Raw genomic sequence first — 14,020 nt, forward strand, 5'->3', positions numbered from 1 at the left:
TGATGCCAGGAGGTCGGTGCTGTCTCCCCAGCTCCCCGCCAGGCCCCTTGCTGGCCGGCAGCCAGCTCTGGCCCAGCCTCAGTGGGGCCCCCTACTGACTCTTCAGATCTCAAACAGACCCCACGGAGCCTCACACACCCCCGCACCTGCCAGGACCCCTCTCCCAGCTCCCCAGCCCAGCCCAGCATCTCCGCATCTGGCCCCAGATCCTTTGCCAAAAAGGTCTCCATGGTGTCTAACTCTAGTTTGGCCTGCTGCGAGCTGGAATTCCGTCTCCTTTCTGTCCTCAAGTCAGAGGGCAGAAAACCCCGGCGGTCAGATCAGATCAGCCGCACGGGGCAAAGTCCAGTTTCCCAGGGCTGGTGCCTGGGTGGGATTATGAGAATTTGAGGGCACTGGAACCAGGTTCCTAAGGGTTTCCTTGGGGGGAAAGGCCCTGGAGGCAGTGGAGCTACTCCTCCCAGCCCCTCCCTTCCCAATCCCCAGGGGCGGGGCAAGGGGACCCACCTGGACGTTGGGCCGGCCTCTCCGCCCCAGGGGGCTGGGCATGAGCTCTGCTGGGACCCTGCCCTGGCTTAGCCAGCAGCTGTGGGCGGGCCCCTGGCCTTTTCCAACCCCAGAGCCTCCCCCTGCATTCTGGAGTCGGGAGCTGTTGCCTCTGCTGTCGCTGCCGCTGCTGCCACCGCCACTGCCCTTGATCGCTCACTGCTCCCCCGCTCCAGCTGCCCCTCTCACCTGGCCATGCGCACAGTGCCCCTGGGGACTCCGGCCCAGCTCTGAGCCCTGGGACCCTCAGCCCCCTCTCCCCCAGGGCCATGGCCAACTCGGGCCTCCAGCTCCTGGGGTACTTCCTGGCCCTGGGCGGCTGGGTGGGCATCATTGCCAGCACGGCACTGCCGCAGTGGAAGCAGTCCTCCTACGCAGGCGACGCCATCATCACCGCCGTGGGCCTCTACGAAGGGCTGTGGATGTCCTGCGCCTCCCAGAGCACCGGCCAGGTGCAGTGCAAGCTCTACGACTCGCTGCTTGCCCTGGACGGTAGGTGATGGGATGGGGCCAGGGGGAGGGTGTTTATCTTGGGACAGCAGGGCTGGGAGGTGGGCTAGGGAGGTGGGGAGGGTCAGGAGCAAGCTTTTCCCAGTCTGGGGTCAGTGTGGGGCTCCACGGGCCACCGTGGGGAGCCGGTGCCACCCCTGACTCCCCACGGCCACCCTGTGCTCCGGGAGAATCCAGCCTGGGATCCTCTGTAACCTTGAATGAGTCACCCAAGCTGTGAGCACTGGGGGTCCTCCCTGAGAAAGGCAAGGCTAACACCTGCTGTAGGACATGGGCAGGGCAGGGGCGGAGGCCCAGGTAAGACCCCTCTCACCTCTCCCACACTTGTGTGTGTGCACACCTTCACACCAGGCTGCCACCCTGGCAGGTGCACCCCATGGGCAGATGCACAGGCTCACAAGCACGGGGGCTTGGGCACAGGCCTCTCCAGGGTCTGGAGTGGTGACAGACAGGTGGCTGGGCAGGGGGTGTCACTGTGGAGCTGGGCCCCCGCCCACACTCTGCCCTGGGCCCTCAGAACCGCCCTCAGCACTGCGCTGGTCCAGGCAGGTGGTCCCGCCTCCCTCAGGGACCTAGGTCTCTAGAGCAGGCCTGGGGCCCAGAACTGGCCCCCACATGGGTGGCTCCCAGGGCAGGGGGGAGGGGTCACTGCAGGGCCTCCGACACCCTCAGAGGCTCCTTGCTGAGCCCCAACAGGAGCTCCACCCTCCCACTGCTTGGGAGGGTGAGGCAGGCCCAGAGGGAGGCCGGCCCAGGAAGCAGAGGAAGAGCGGATTCCAAGGACGCGGTCACCACGCGCTACGGCAGAGCCTGTGATGGGGTGTGGAGGAGGAGAGTGAGAAATGGGAGGATAAAGAGGGGACTCTCCTAGCCCTGGCCTCGATACCTTGGTCTCACCTGCTGGCCGGCCAGCTCCTGCTCAAGCCCCTCCCAGGCTGGGCCCCTCCCACGCTGGGCCCCTCCCACCACAGTCCAACCCCAGGCTCCACCCCACACTGAGTGCCGCCCCGCCCCGCCCAGGTCACATCCAGTCTGCGCGAGCCCTGATGGTGGTGGCTGTGCTCCTGGGCTTCGTGGCCATGGTCCTCAGTGTGGTCGGCATGAAGTGCACGCGCGTCGGGGACAGCAACCCCATCGCTAAGGGCCGTGTGGCCATCGCCGGGGGCGCCCTATTCCTCCTGGCAGGTGAGTGCTCCCCGCTCCTCCACCATCCGGGCCTCGCAGGTGGCCGGCGGGAGTTGGATGGGAGGGCACCCTAACGGAGCTGAGCATCCCGCTTGGTCCGCAGGCCTCTGCACCCTGACGGCCGTCTCGTGGTATGCCACCCTGGTGACCCGGGAGTTCTTCAACCCCAGCACGCCTGTCAACGCCAGGTGAGTGCCAGCTGGGCTCCCGCTTCACCTGGGGGCGGGGGCGCTGCCTGAGAAAGTCTGGAAGGGAGCCAGGCAGGGTGTGGCCGGGCGCACTGCAGGGGAGCAGCGAGGACCCTCCGGGAGCTGACCAGGTTTAATCCCAGCTCTGCATAGATTGAAGGTATAATCTGGGCACCTGCCTTCTCCCCTGTAAAGTGAGGGGCGGCACACCCGTGGTTGTGAGGCCGACAATGCAGGCAGCCAGGTAGCCGGTGCCCAGACCCTGGAGGATGCTGGGTAACCCTGGAGACAGCAGGGCAGCGGTGTCCTGCAGTTATGGGGGGCAGGGATGGGGCTGCAGCCTGGTGGAGGCAGACGGTGTGAACTTTGGTTCCCCATGCTGGAGTGCAAGGCAGAGCAAGGCTCCCAGCTTGACTAGGGCAAGGGGAGACTGTAGGACGGAGTGGTCAAGGTCTGGAGCAGGGGCCTAGGGCCAAGGAGGTAGCAGAGGAAGGCAGGCTCAGAGACACTTAGGAGGGCTTGTCAGGCCCCGCCGTGGGCTTCTTGGAAGGGCCTGGCCAGTGAATGGGATAGTCCCAACTCCAGACATCTCAATGGGCCTCGGGCCCTGGAGTCAAAGGAAGGTGAGAAAAATTGCCTGGGCTGCTTTAGTAGTCAGGAAGACTTCCTGGAGGAGGCAGAGGCGTGGAGGGGGAGGAAAAGGAGACCTCAGGTATGCGGCTTGTTCCCCCTGGTGGGTGTCTACAACCACAAAGACCTGGCTCAAGGATGCCAGGCTGGAACATTGCTTCAACAGGCCCTGAGGCTGCCAGGTCCCGTGCTGGACCCTGGGGAACAGACAGAGCCCCCTGGGGCTAGAGCAGCCTCCTGGTGAGGAGTCTGGTGGGGCAGGCGGAGCACAGAGGGGGCCAGGAAGCTCCCCAGGAGGTGGCCACGGAACTGGGCTCTGAAGCTGGGGAGGTGGAGACTGGGGCAGGTGCCTGGTGCTCAGGCACAGAGCTAGGGAAGTGGAGGTGGCAGCCATCAGGGCCCCTGTGCAGAGCCCAGAGGGCGGGGCCTTCTCCCAAGGGAGCAGGGGTTGTCCTCTCCTCCCATCTGGAGTTCATAGGCCCTCCCCTGCCCCTCCACTGGCCGGATGAGGAAGTGAGCCCAGGTTGCTCAAAGCGGAGCATGGAGGGCAAACCTCAGGCCTGCAGTCCCCCACCTCCCCACTCCCAACCCCTCGGGCCTGGGCCACCTGTGGGATGGCACTGTCCTGGGTGGGGGCAGCAGGAAGGATGGGCATTCACCCCGCTTATCTGGAGGAACCGGGGAGGGCTGTAACCCCAAACTGCAGGTCCCCCCGCCGCTGTGACTGGGAGGGCCTGGGGTCGCTGCCACATCTGACGTTCTCCCTACCCCTTGCAGGTATGAATTTGGCCCCGCCCTGTTCGTGGGCTGGGCCTCGGCTGGCCTGGCCATGCTGGGAGGCTCCTTCCTCTGCTGCACGTGCCCTGAGCCCGAGAGAGCCAACAGCAGCCCTCAGCCCTACCGGCCCGGCCCTTCGGCTGCTGCCCGAGAGTACGTCTGAGTGCGCCCGCCCGCCCGCCCAGCGACGCCTCGCCCGGCACTCCAGCCAGCCCCCACGGTACCCGGGGCAATGGCGTGTCCCCTGAGCTCAGGCCAGGGCTCTGGGCAGTTGGTCTGTAACATGGACACCCACCCTGCGATCTGAGAGCCAGACCTAGACATTTGGAGAGGGGTGAGAGGCAGGGCCCACTCCCGTCTGTGCAGCCTCATGGGCGGCCTGTGCATAGTACCAGCCCAACTCACCTGCCCTCGAAGGGCTGCCAACCATCTACCATGTGCTGGGCCTGGGCCAATCCACCGTGACCAAGATGGGTCTCAGTGCGCGGCACCTTCGGGTGGGGAGAGCCCTTCCCAGGCCCTGGTCTCAGGGAGGGCTCCTCCCAGGAACCCCATGGAGGAGGCAGTGCCGGGAGGACCGTCCCCATGTTGCACATGAGGAACCCGAGCCTCAGACCAGGAGGCTCGGCCACGCTCTCTGGCTCCCTCCAGTGCGCCCGGCACTGCCTGGACACTCGCACTGACCGCTAGGTCAGCCCACCTGGTGCCACCCTTAGGGACAGGCCGCAGGCAAGGCCCAGCCCACTGGCCAGGCCCCGTGCGGCCAGGACTCCACGGCCCCTGCCCCTCCCACTAACCTACTCTCTCTCTTTTGACTTTCAGACCAGTCGTTAAATTGCCCGCCTCCGCCAAGGGCCCCCTGGGTGTGTAAAATCCAGATCCCCAGCCAGGCTCTGTCCCCTGCCACATCTACACTGTGTGTTTGATATTTTATGGAAAAAGAAGCGACCATCAGCCCTAAGTGCGGTGTCATTTGGTCTGTCCCTGGCGTGGCGTGGAAGGGGCCAGGCTCAGGGAGCTCCGGGTTGACCCCTGGGGCTCTTGCTGTGGGGTTCGGGGCACACCCAAGGCTGAGCAGGAAAGAACCGGGGGCTCCTTGCCCTCCCCAGTAGGGTGCCCGGGCTGGCCTCAAGTTTGGCACCAGAACCTCCGGGAGGGGTGATCCTGCCCCCTGGAGGCTGCCCTGAGGCCTGGCCCCGCAGACCCCCTTGGAGGAGGCCCCGGGGAGTGAGGCCCACGGGTGACAAGCTCTGCCTGTTACCCTGGGTGCCAGGCAGCAGGCTGAGCAAGGCGACCTCGTGTGGTAGGCTGCTCAGTGGAGAAGGCGGCAGGGAAGGACACTGGGACCTCTGGGCGTCAGGGCTGAGGCCACCCACCCCAGTCCTGCCCCGAATCCAGGTCTGCGAGGCCCCAGCCTCGCCCCAGAGCGGGAAGGGGGGCAGGCCAGCTGTGGACAGAGCTCCGCGCAGCACCCAGAGGTGCAGTCAGAGCCGGACAGGATTCCGGTCTTGAAGTCTGGGGATCACCTCCCCTGCAAGCAAGGAGGAAAGGCTGGGAGGAATGCAGAGAGCCCCGCCCAAGTCAGACAGGACCTGTCCTGTGCCTTTGGTGTCACCCCACCCACACAGGGCTCCTCCACGTGCAGGCCCCTCCCACCCAAACCCCCTCCCTGGACCCTGCGTCTCTGTGTGGCCACTGCCCCCACCCCTCCCGCCGTCCACACAGCAACCTCAGGAAGGAGTTGTTACAACCTACAACCCCTTCCCCTGCCCCTCGCACCCCGCCTCTGCCTGGCTTCCTCTAAGTCATTGAGTCCCGAGGACACAGCTCACCTCCCTCCTCGAGCCCGATGCTGAGCAGTAAAGCCATGGGAGTCAAGTGAGACAAGCTGGCTGTCACGCAAACTGCAGAGGGTGCAGAGGTGTGACGAATGAGAGAGGCAAGTGGCAGGGGCTGGCCTGGCTGCAGAGGGACGGCCACCTGGCCCTAATAGGTGCACTGGGAGTCCTGCCACCCTAATTATGAATGGGACAGCAAGGTCCTGGCTGGGTGCCTGCAGCTGAAATGCTGTGGCTCTCACCCGCCCTGGAGTGCACATCAGAGTCGCCGGGAAGGCTGACCCCAGGCTCTGCCGCAGACACCCTGGGTGCACCTGCTCCTCAGAGCTCCGGGAGCCCTAAGGGGGCCTGCAGTGTACACTCAGCACAGAGGCGCCTCTGTGAGGCCGGCTAGGCCACTCTGAGGGGTGGAGAAGAGCAGCGAGCCTGCAGCGGAAGCCGCTCGTCCTCCTGCCTGTCCTGAGTCCAGATCCTGTTCTTCCCATCAGCACCCCTGCAGGATGAAAGAATCCCGAGTTTGAGCTGTGCCACGCACAGCCAAAAGAGCACCGGCTAACGTAGACTTGGCCGAGCTGCAGCTGAGCACGGCACTGGGAGTCCCCGTGATGTGGTGGTGGCTGAGCAGGGACAGATGGTCCTCTTCCTCCTGCTCTGGGATTCAATGGACCTGGTCACGAAACAGCTGGACAAACGTGTGTTGTCTTTCCCTGTTCGTGGGGTGCTGGAAGCTGGGGACTTGGCAGGAGACTGGCAGGGAGTTAACCGTGCTGCCTGCTTCTCGCGGGTTCCAGGGGCAGCTGTGAGAGAAGCAAGATCCACACAAGCAGGGGACCTGGCAGCCAAGAGGGAGCAAGCGCCAGTCTGAGGCTCCTTTAAGGGAAGCTCTTCCTGCGCATAGCCAGGGACTAGAGGCGAGGGGCAGGTGCACACAGACCTCACCAAACTGCACAACCAATCAGCGTACTGATTCAAACCAGAGGGCAGGCAGCTGGCACAATGCTTAAGATGCCGCTGGAGACACCCACGTCCCATATCCCAGCGCCTGGGTTCTAGCCCCAGCTCCACTTCCGGTTCCTGTGGATGCGAACCTAGGAGACAGCAACGGATAGCCCAAGTCCCTGCCATCGACATGTGAGTCCCGGGCTGCTTGCTTCAGCCTGGCCGAGCCCTGGCCATTGCGGGCATTGGGAGATTGAACCAGGACTGATGGAGGATTTCTCTCTCTGTGTCTCTGCTTCTCAAATAAAAAAATGAAAACAAATATAAATACATTTTTAAATTGTGGTGAGATCCTAGCAATGGGAAGGAGATATCAGGAAAAAACGCAGAGTTTGGAGCTCCAAGAGCAGGGAACCCTGACTCCCCAGCCTCTCCTGGGGCAGCCCCTCCTCCCCCCCTCCAAATGTGCATGTCAAGGTCAGCGGGGCTGCCCACCAGATGCACACGCGGTTCCAGGTTTTATGGCCGGGCTGTTTGTTTACTATCCTAGCCTCAAGGCTACAGGATCGGGCTGAGACGGAGGGTGTGGCTGGGACTCGAGAGCTGTGCTTCTAAAACACTTGGCTGTTAGGAAGCAGGTTTGCGTGAGAACAAAATCTGCAGCCTGTAAGATAGGATTTTAGGCTGAATATGCCTAAGGGCCCGTGCCCAGGGGCACCGCCACCGGAGTTGTTCAGCTCTGGGGAGCGGGCCTGGGGCCTCTGGAGTAGCCCACCAGGAAACTCATGCAGGACCTGGGAAGGGCCCATGAAATGCACACGTGAGGCTACGGCCTGTGGCATATTAGATGCTTTGGGGGAATCTGCTAGCTTTGTGTTGTAGATCGTGTTAATTTCATGTGATAATGATGCTGTGGTGATTACTTTTGCATCCTTAAAGGCATGCATTGAAATGATACCGTGGCTGGGTTTGCTTTAAAATGCTCTAGGAAAAAAAGAAAAGAAAAGAAAGAAAATGCTCCAGAAACAAAAGTTTCAAGGGCAAGGAAAGTTATCAGACTGGTAAATGCCAGTGGTACTTAAAGGTTCATGCTACTCTTCTCTCTATGTGTATGTTTGCAAATGAAAAAAAATAAATAAGAGGGATAAAGATACCTCTAAGGTCATGTTTTCCGGCTGCTGTGATTCACCGTACAGCATCAGAGCGGGGAAAGAGGGTGCTGAATGCACAGGTCCCGGGCTTGCCATGGAGTGACGGCTCAGCAAGCTCATCATAAGTGGGAAGCATTGTAAGTCAAAAACCCATCGCGTACACCTAACCTACGGAGTGCTGTGGCTCGGCTTTGCCTACCTTAATCGTGGCAAGAAAACTTAAGAGTAGCCAAAAGTGGAACACCTCATCTTATGCGAAGCCTCTTTCACAATTAAGCTTTGAGCGCCACCTGTCATTATTGTGCACCTGTATCCAAAAACTGCTGATGACAGGAGGCTGCAGAGCAGCAGCTGTTTCCCTCATGATGGTGGGAATGATGGGGAGCTGGGGTACCCCAAGAGGATCATTGCTAACACAGGAAAATATCAAAGTTCAAAATCGGAAGTACAGTCTGTAGTGAATGCGTATCGCTCTCACACCATCCTGAAGTCGAAATCTTAAGTCAAATCGTTGTGCTCCAGTTCCTCTTGCTACTCAAAGTGCAACCCTCGGGGCCAGCATTGGGGCGCAGTGGGTTAAGGTGCAGATTGCAACACTGGCACCCCATATTGGAGTGCCAGCTGCCCTGCTTCTGATCCAGCTTCCTACTAATGCACCTGGGAAGGCAGCAGAAGATGGCCCAAGTGCTTGGGCCCCTGCCACCCATGTGGGAGACTCACATGGAATTCCAGGCTCCTGGCTTTGGTCTGGCCCAGCTCTGGCTGTTGTGGCCATTTGGGGACTGAACTAGCAGATAGAAGCTTCTATCTCTCTCTCTCTCTCCCTGGGTGTGTGTGTGTGTGTGTGTGTGTGAGAGAGAGAGAGAGAGAGAGAGAGAGAGAGAGAGAGAGACCTTCCCTCCCACAACCTCTCTGTGACTCTGCTTTTCAAATAAATAAATAGAAAGCAACCCTAGAAATCTGGGACCTCAGGCCCTACCCAGACCTAGGTAGTCAGAGTGCATGCTAACCGGCTCTCCGGGGACCTCGTGCACTTTGGAGTTAGAGACTCAAGCATACGTGGGCCAGTGAGCACTGTGCGGCTGTGTGGTGTCTCTCCTTTCTTAAATGAGAATTTAATGTGAGCTGATGCTGTTTCTGCCACCTTTCCTATATTAGGGATATTGAAAGCATTTCATGGATGATTTTGTCTAGAATTGGCAATTTATGCGGACCTACAACTAAACCTGATCCAGGCAAAACTTAAACGAGCAGACAACATCCCCAAGTAGCACTTCCCAACGCTTTCTTCTCATCAAGAAGATGGCCTGTGCTGTTATCCTGAGAACCCTCCTGCTACGAACAACTCAAAATGGTTGGGTAAAGCATGAAAAAAAGCTTCAAAGCTCACAAGACAAAACAGGATCCCCAAGTCCAAGCTGAAGAAGCCCCTCCCCTCTCAGCTACGCAGTGCCCACAAGGTCCCCACAAAGCTGCCGGTCCCTGGCTGGCACGGTGGCAGATTCGTTCCAGGTGAGGAGCTGAGCAGTGATCGTCCGTCCTGAAGGCAGTGGGGCCGGGCTTACCCCGTCACAGAGCTCACATGCTCAGATGGGAAGGACCAGAATCCAGCCTGTGGACCTGCATTGGAACTGCAAGTGTCTGGATGAACTCAGGCTTGGTTTGCTTTCATTCATTTATTTCCATTTTATTTTTCAAGGCAGAGGGACAGAGACACTGAGACAGATCTCCCATCCACTGATTCACTTTCCAAATGCCTACAACAGCAGGGCCGGGGCCAGGCCAAATGAAGTCAGGAGCCCTGAACTCAGTCTGGGTCTCCCACACGAGTAGCTTGAGTCATCACCCACCGCCTCCCAGAGTGCATATTAGCAGGAAGCTGGAGTCAGAAGTGCAGCTGTGACTTGAACCCAGGAACTCTGATATGGGGAGTGGGCATCCCAAGCAGTGTCTTCACTGCTCTGCCAAACACCTGCCCCACTGTGGGTCTTTTTTTTTATTTTTTATTTTTTTTAATTTATTTGAAAGGCTGAGTGAGAGAGAGAGAGACAGGCAGGGTTTCCATCTGCTGGCCACTCCCCAGACAGAGACAACAGCTGGGGCTGGGCCAGGCTGAAGCCAGGAGCCAAGAATGCCCATTCCAAATAGGTGGCAGGAACTCAAGTACTTGAGCCAACACCTGCTGCTTCCCAGGTGCATTAGCAGGCCGCCGAGTCAGAAGCAGAGGAGCTGGGACTGAACCTGCACTCTGACATGAGACGCAAGGGTCCCGAGAGGAGCCTGAAGCCGCTGAGCCACAATGCCTGCCCACACATGGTTTTTCTCAGTTCTAGGTAAATATCAAATTAGATACCAGTATGTGTGTGTGTGTGTGTGTGTGTGTACATGCACCGCGCGATGTAGATACACCCATGTATCTATGAGCTCTGCTCCCTGGAAGGCCTAGCTGCAATGACACCCCACTAGCAACAGGTACCCCTAAAGCCATGTCTTCCGTCTGTATTCCATCCTCCACTAACAGGTGGAGCTCCATGGAGAAGTGGCAGAGGTAGGGAAAGTACAGAGTAAACTTGGAGCATCAGAAAGGAAGAGACTGCTCCGGGAGTACCAGAGACTGGGCTGGAGGGCACAGACGCCAGATGAAAGACGCTTCCAGGGGCTTTTCCTGGGACAACCAGAGCATCCAAACAAATGACAACAGTGCAAAGTGGATTGTAGCCCACACAATAAAAACGAGACTCCAGTAGCCCATACTGATCTGGATAATCAAATACATAAGAAAGCTCTACCTTAGAGTAAAACACCAACTAACCAGAGTAACTTGTTAACTAGTAATTATAAAACAACTTTATAGACATCTCAATCCAGTGAGAGGTGACACTGCCGGTAATGAGACAGATCAAAATGGGTGCCCCTTGGGTCCAGCGTTGTGACACAGTGGCTTAGGCAGCTGCTAGTGATGCAGGCATCCCCTATCAGAGTGCTGGTTCAAGCCCTGGCTGCTCATCTTCTGATCCAGTTTCTAGCTAATGCTTCTTTCTTTCTTTCTTTCTTTCTTTCTTTATTTTTTTGACAGGCAGAGTGGACAGTGAGAGAGAGAGACAGAGAGAAAGGTCTTCCTTTTGCCGTTGGTTCACCCTCCAATGGCTGCCGCAGCCGGCGCACCGCACTGATCCGATGGCAGGAGCCAGGTACTTATCCTGGTCTCCCATGGGGTGCAGGGCCCAAGGACCCGGGCCATCCTCCACTGCACTCCCTGGCCACAGCAGAGAGCTGGCCTGGAAGAGGGGCAATCGGGACAGAATCCGGTGCCCTGACCGGGACTAGAACCTGGTGTGCTGGCACTGCTAGGTGGAGGATTAGCCCAGTGAGCCGCGGCACCGGCCTCTAGCTAATGCTTCTGAGAAAGCAGCAGTTGATGGCCCGAGTGCTTGCACCCCTGCCACCCACGTGGAAGACCTGGATGAAGTCCCCGGCTCCTGGCTTCAGCCTGGCCCAGCTGCTGTGGCCACTGGGGGAGTAAGCTTAGGAGACGGATGATCTTTTTTTCTCTCTCTCCACCCCCATACCCATCACTCTGTCTTTCAGGTAAATAAACGCAAACATTTTTAAAATGGGCGTCCCTTGAAATAACGCACCGAGGAGACAACGGCGTGTCGTGCGCACCTGATAATCCTGCCCAAGGGGTGTGGCTTGAATCAACTTGTGACAAGAAGGAAAAACGGCCCAGAACAGCCGGCCTGCACTGTTCAGCACTGTCCCAGTCAGGAAGACCAAGACACGGGAGACGGAAGAGCTGTTACCACTTAATGCAAGGAGCGGTCTGGGGACGACCTGAATGGTAGGTGGCGCTGACGCGGCAACATTCCGCCGGAGCTCATCTCCTGAGCTTGATGACTTAAGCTTTTTGGAGGACACTGTCATGGTTTTTAAGGAATTATGCACTGAAGTACAAATGCTTCTCAAGTTACAATGGGGTTTTCAACTCCTTGTATAAACCCCTAATAACCCACTGTGGGTTGAGGGCCCCATGAAGTGAAAAATGGATTTAGTACACCTAACCCTCTGAAGCCCTTGCTTCGCAGCCCCGGGCTGATGGGGAGCTGTCCAGCACCACAGCCGAGTTTTGTAGCACATCTGGCTAGCTCAGGAAAAGATCAGAATTAGAAGTTCAATTTCTGGGGGTGAGCATTGTGGGTTCAAGGCCTGGCCTACTGTGCCGCTGGCATCCCATACGGGCGCCACTTCAAGTCCTGGCTGCTCCACTTCTGATCCAGCTCTCTGCTAATGAGCCTGGGAAAGCAGTGGACAATGGCCCAGTTCCCTGGGGCCCTGCACCCGGGTGGGAGATCTGGAATAAGCTCCTGGCTCCTGGCTTCAGATCAGCACAGCTCCACCCATTGCGGCCATCTGGGGAGTGAACCAGCAGATGGAAGACCTTTCTCTCTCTTTCCCCCTGCGTCTGCTTCTCTGTAAATCTGCCTTTCAAATAAAAAATTATAAAACATCAAAAAAAGTTCAGTTTCCACTAATTGCATATCAGTTCCTTTTTTATTATGTATTGTACGATGTGTAGATTCATGATGTCCCAGGCAACTCTCTCTGGAAGAGTCTTTCATTATGGTCTCCGCAGATCTCTACAAATAACTTAAACACAGTATATGGCAATCATTCAAAATTAATCAAGCCCAGGGCCACCACTTGCCATGCTGGCATCTCATATGGGCACCTGTTCAAGTCTTGGCTGCTCCACTTCCGATCCAGCTCCCTGCTAATAAGCTTGGGAAAACAGTGGAAGATGGCCCAATTGCTTGGGCCCCTGCAGCCATGTGGGAGACCCGTAAGAAACTCCTGGCTCTTGCCTTTGGCCTGGCCCATCCCTGGCCATTGCACCCATTTGGGGAGTGAATCAGAGGATGGAAGACCTCTCTCTTTCTCTCTATCTCTCCCTGTCTCTCTCTGTAAACTCTGCCTTTCAAATAAAATAAAGAGAGAGAGAGAGAGAGAAGTTCACATAAAAAATACCCACAAAGCATCAGTCATTGCATATCTTCCAAATTAAAAAAAAAAAAAAAAAAACACCAAATTGCCTAGACTACAATTCTAAGAGGGAAGCAATAGTCTTTTCTTTCTTTTTTTTAATTAATTAATTAATTAATTTTGTTGACAGGCAGAGTTAGACAGTGAGAGAGAGAGAGAGAGACAGAGAGAAAGGTCTTCCTTCCATTGGTTCACCCCCCAAATGGCTGCTATGGCCGGCGCACTGCACCAATTCAAAGCCAGGAGCCAGGTGCTTCCTCCTGGTCTCCCATGTGGGTGCAGGGCCCAAGGACCTGGGCCATCCTCCACTGTCTTCCCAGGCCACAGCAGAGAGCTGGACTGGAAGAGGAGCAACCAGGACAGAATCCGGCGCCCCAACCGGGACTAGAACCCGCGGTGCCAGCACCACAGGCAGAGGATTGGCCTAGTGAGCCACGGCGCCGGCCTGCAATAGTCTTTTCAACAACTGGTGCTGGACATTCACATGCAAACGGAAGAAGTTGGACCCCTATGAGACCCTAAATAAGCATTAACTCAAAATAAATCATAAATCTAAAGGCAAAAAATTAAACCACCTTAAAAAAAAAAGATTTATTTATTTGAAAGGCAGAGCAACAGAGTGCAAGAGGGAGATCTTTTGTCCACTGGTTCACTTCCCAAGAGGCTGCAAGAGCCAGGGCTGGGCTGGGTTGAAGCCGAGAGCCAGGAGCTCAGTCTGGAGCTTCCTTGTGGGTGGCAGGGCCCCAAGTACTTGGGCCATCATCTGCTCCCTTCCCAGGAGCAATAGCAGGGAAGCAGAATGGAAGCAAGAGCAGCCTGGACGCAAACTGGCATTCCGACCTGGGAGGCCAGCTTAACCCACCGCACTGCAATACTGGCCCAGGATGTAAAACTCTTAGGAGAAAACAGAAGAGTAAAAGAATTTTTAAGACTCATTTTATTGATTTGAAAGGCAGAGTTACAGAGAAAGAGGGAGAGATAGAGATCTTCCATCCACTGGTTCACTCTCCAAATACCTTCAACAGGAGCCTGGAACTCCATCCAGGTCTCCCACATGGGTGCAGGGTCCCAAGCACTTGAGACATCTTCTGTTGCTTTCCCAGGTGCATTAGCAGGGAGCTGGATCACACATGGAGCAGCTGGACCCAAACCGTGCCCATATGGGAAGCCACTTCGCAGGCAGCAGCTCGTCCTGTTGGGCCACAACACTGGTCCC

At 57.4% G+C, this 14,020-nt stretch overlaps 1 protein-coding gene across 2 annotated transcripts; it reads left to right on the plus strand.

Annotated features, from left to right (window-relative positions):
* The first annotated feature begins 536 nt into the window (after positions 1-536).
* CLDN19 (claudin 19) lies at positions 537-4,797 on the plus strand. 2 transcript variants are annotated; one of them, XM_002715178.6, is made up of 5 exons: positions 537-1,038; positions 2,077-2,241; positions 2,345-2,429; positions 3,837-3,989; positions 4,659-4,797. In XM_002715178.6, the coding sequence occupies exons 1-5, from the start codon at positions 816-818 to the stop codon at positions 4,705-4,707; spliced, it is 675 nt and encodes a 224-aa protein (XP_002715224.3). In that variant the 5' UTR covers positions 537-815; the 3' UTR covers positions 4,708-4,797. The 2 variants fall into 2 exon arrangements, 1 of the variants encoding a protein (XP_002715224.3); XR_011390753.2 differs by having other exon boundaries at positions 603-1,038; positions 3,837-4,056.
* Positions 4,798-14,020: the final 9,223 nt, after the last annotated feature.

This window comes from Oryctolagus cuniculus, chromosome 7 (genome assembly GCF_051225735.1).
Source record: "Oryctolagus cuniculus isolate XC-2025 breed Fujian yellow rabbit chromosome 7, ASM5122573v1, whole genome shotgun sequence".
Taxonomy (NCBI): Eukaryota; Metazoa; Chordata; class Mammalia; order Lagomorpha; family Leporidae; genus Oryctolagus; species Oryctolagus cuniculus.

Coding starts and splice junctions, on each gene's coding strand:
- CLDN19 (XM_002715178.6), top strand. CDS start 816: ATGGCCAACTCGGGCCTCCAGCTCCTGGGGTACTTCCTGGCCCTGGGC. Junction 2,242..2,344: donor CGCCCTATTCCTCCTGGCAG/GTGAGTGCTCCC, acceptor CTTGGTCCGCAG/GCCTCTGCACCCTGACGGCC. Junction 3,990..4,658: donor CCTTCGGCTGCTGCCCGAGA/GTACGTCTGAGT, acceptor TTTGACTTTCAG/ACCAGTCGTTAAATTGCCCG.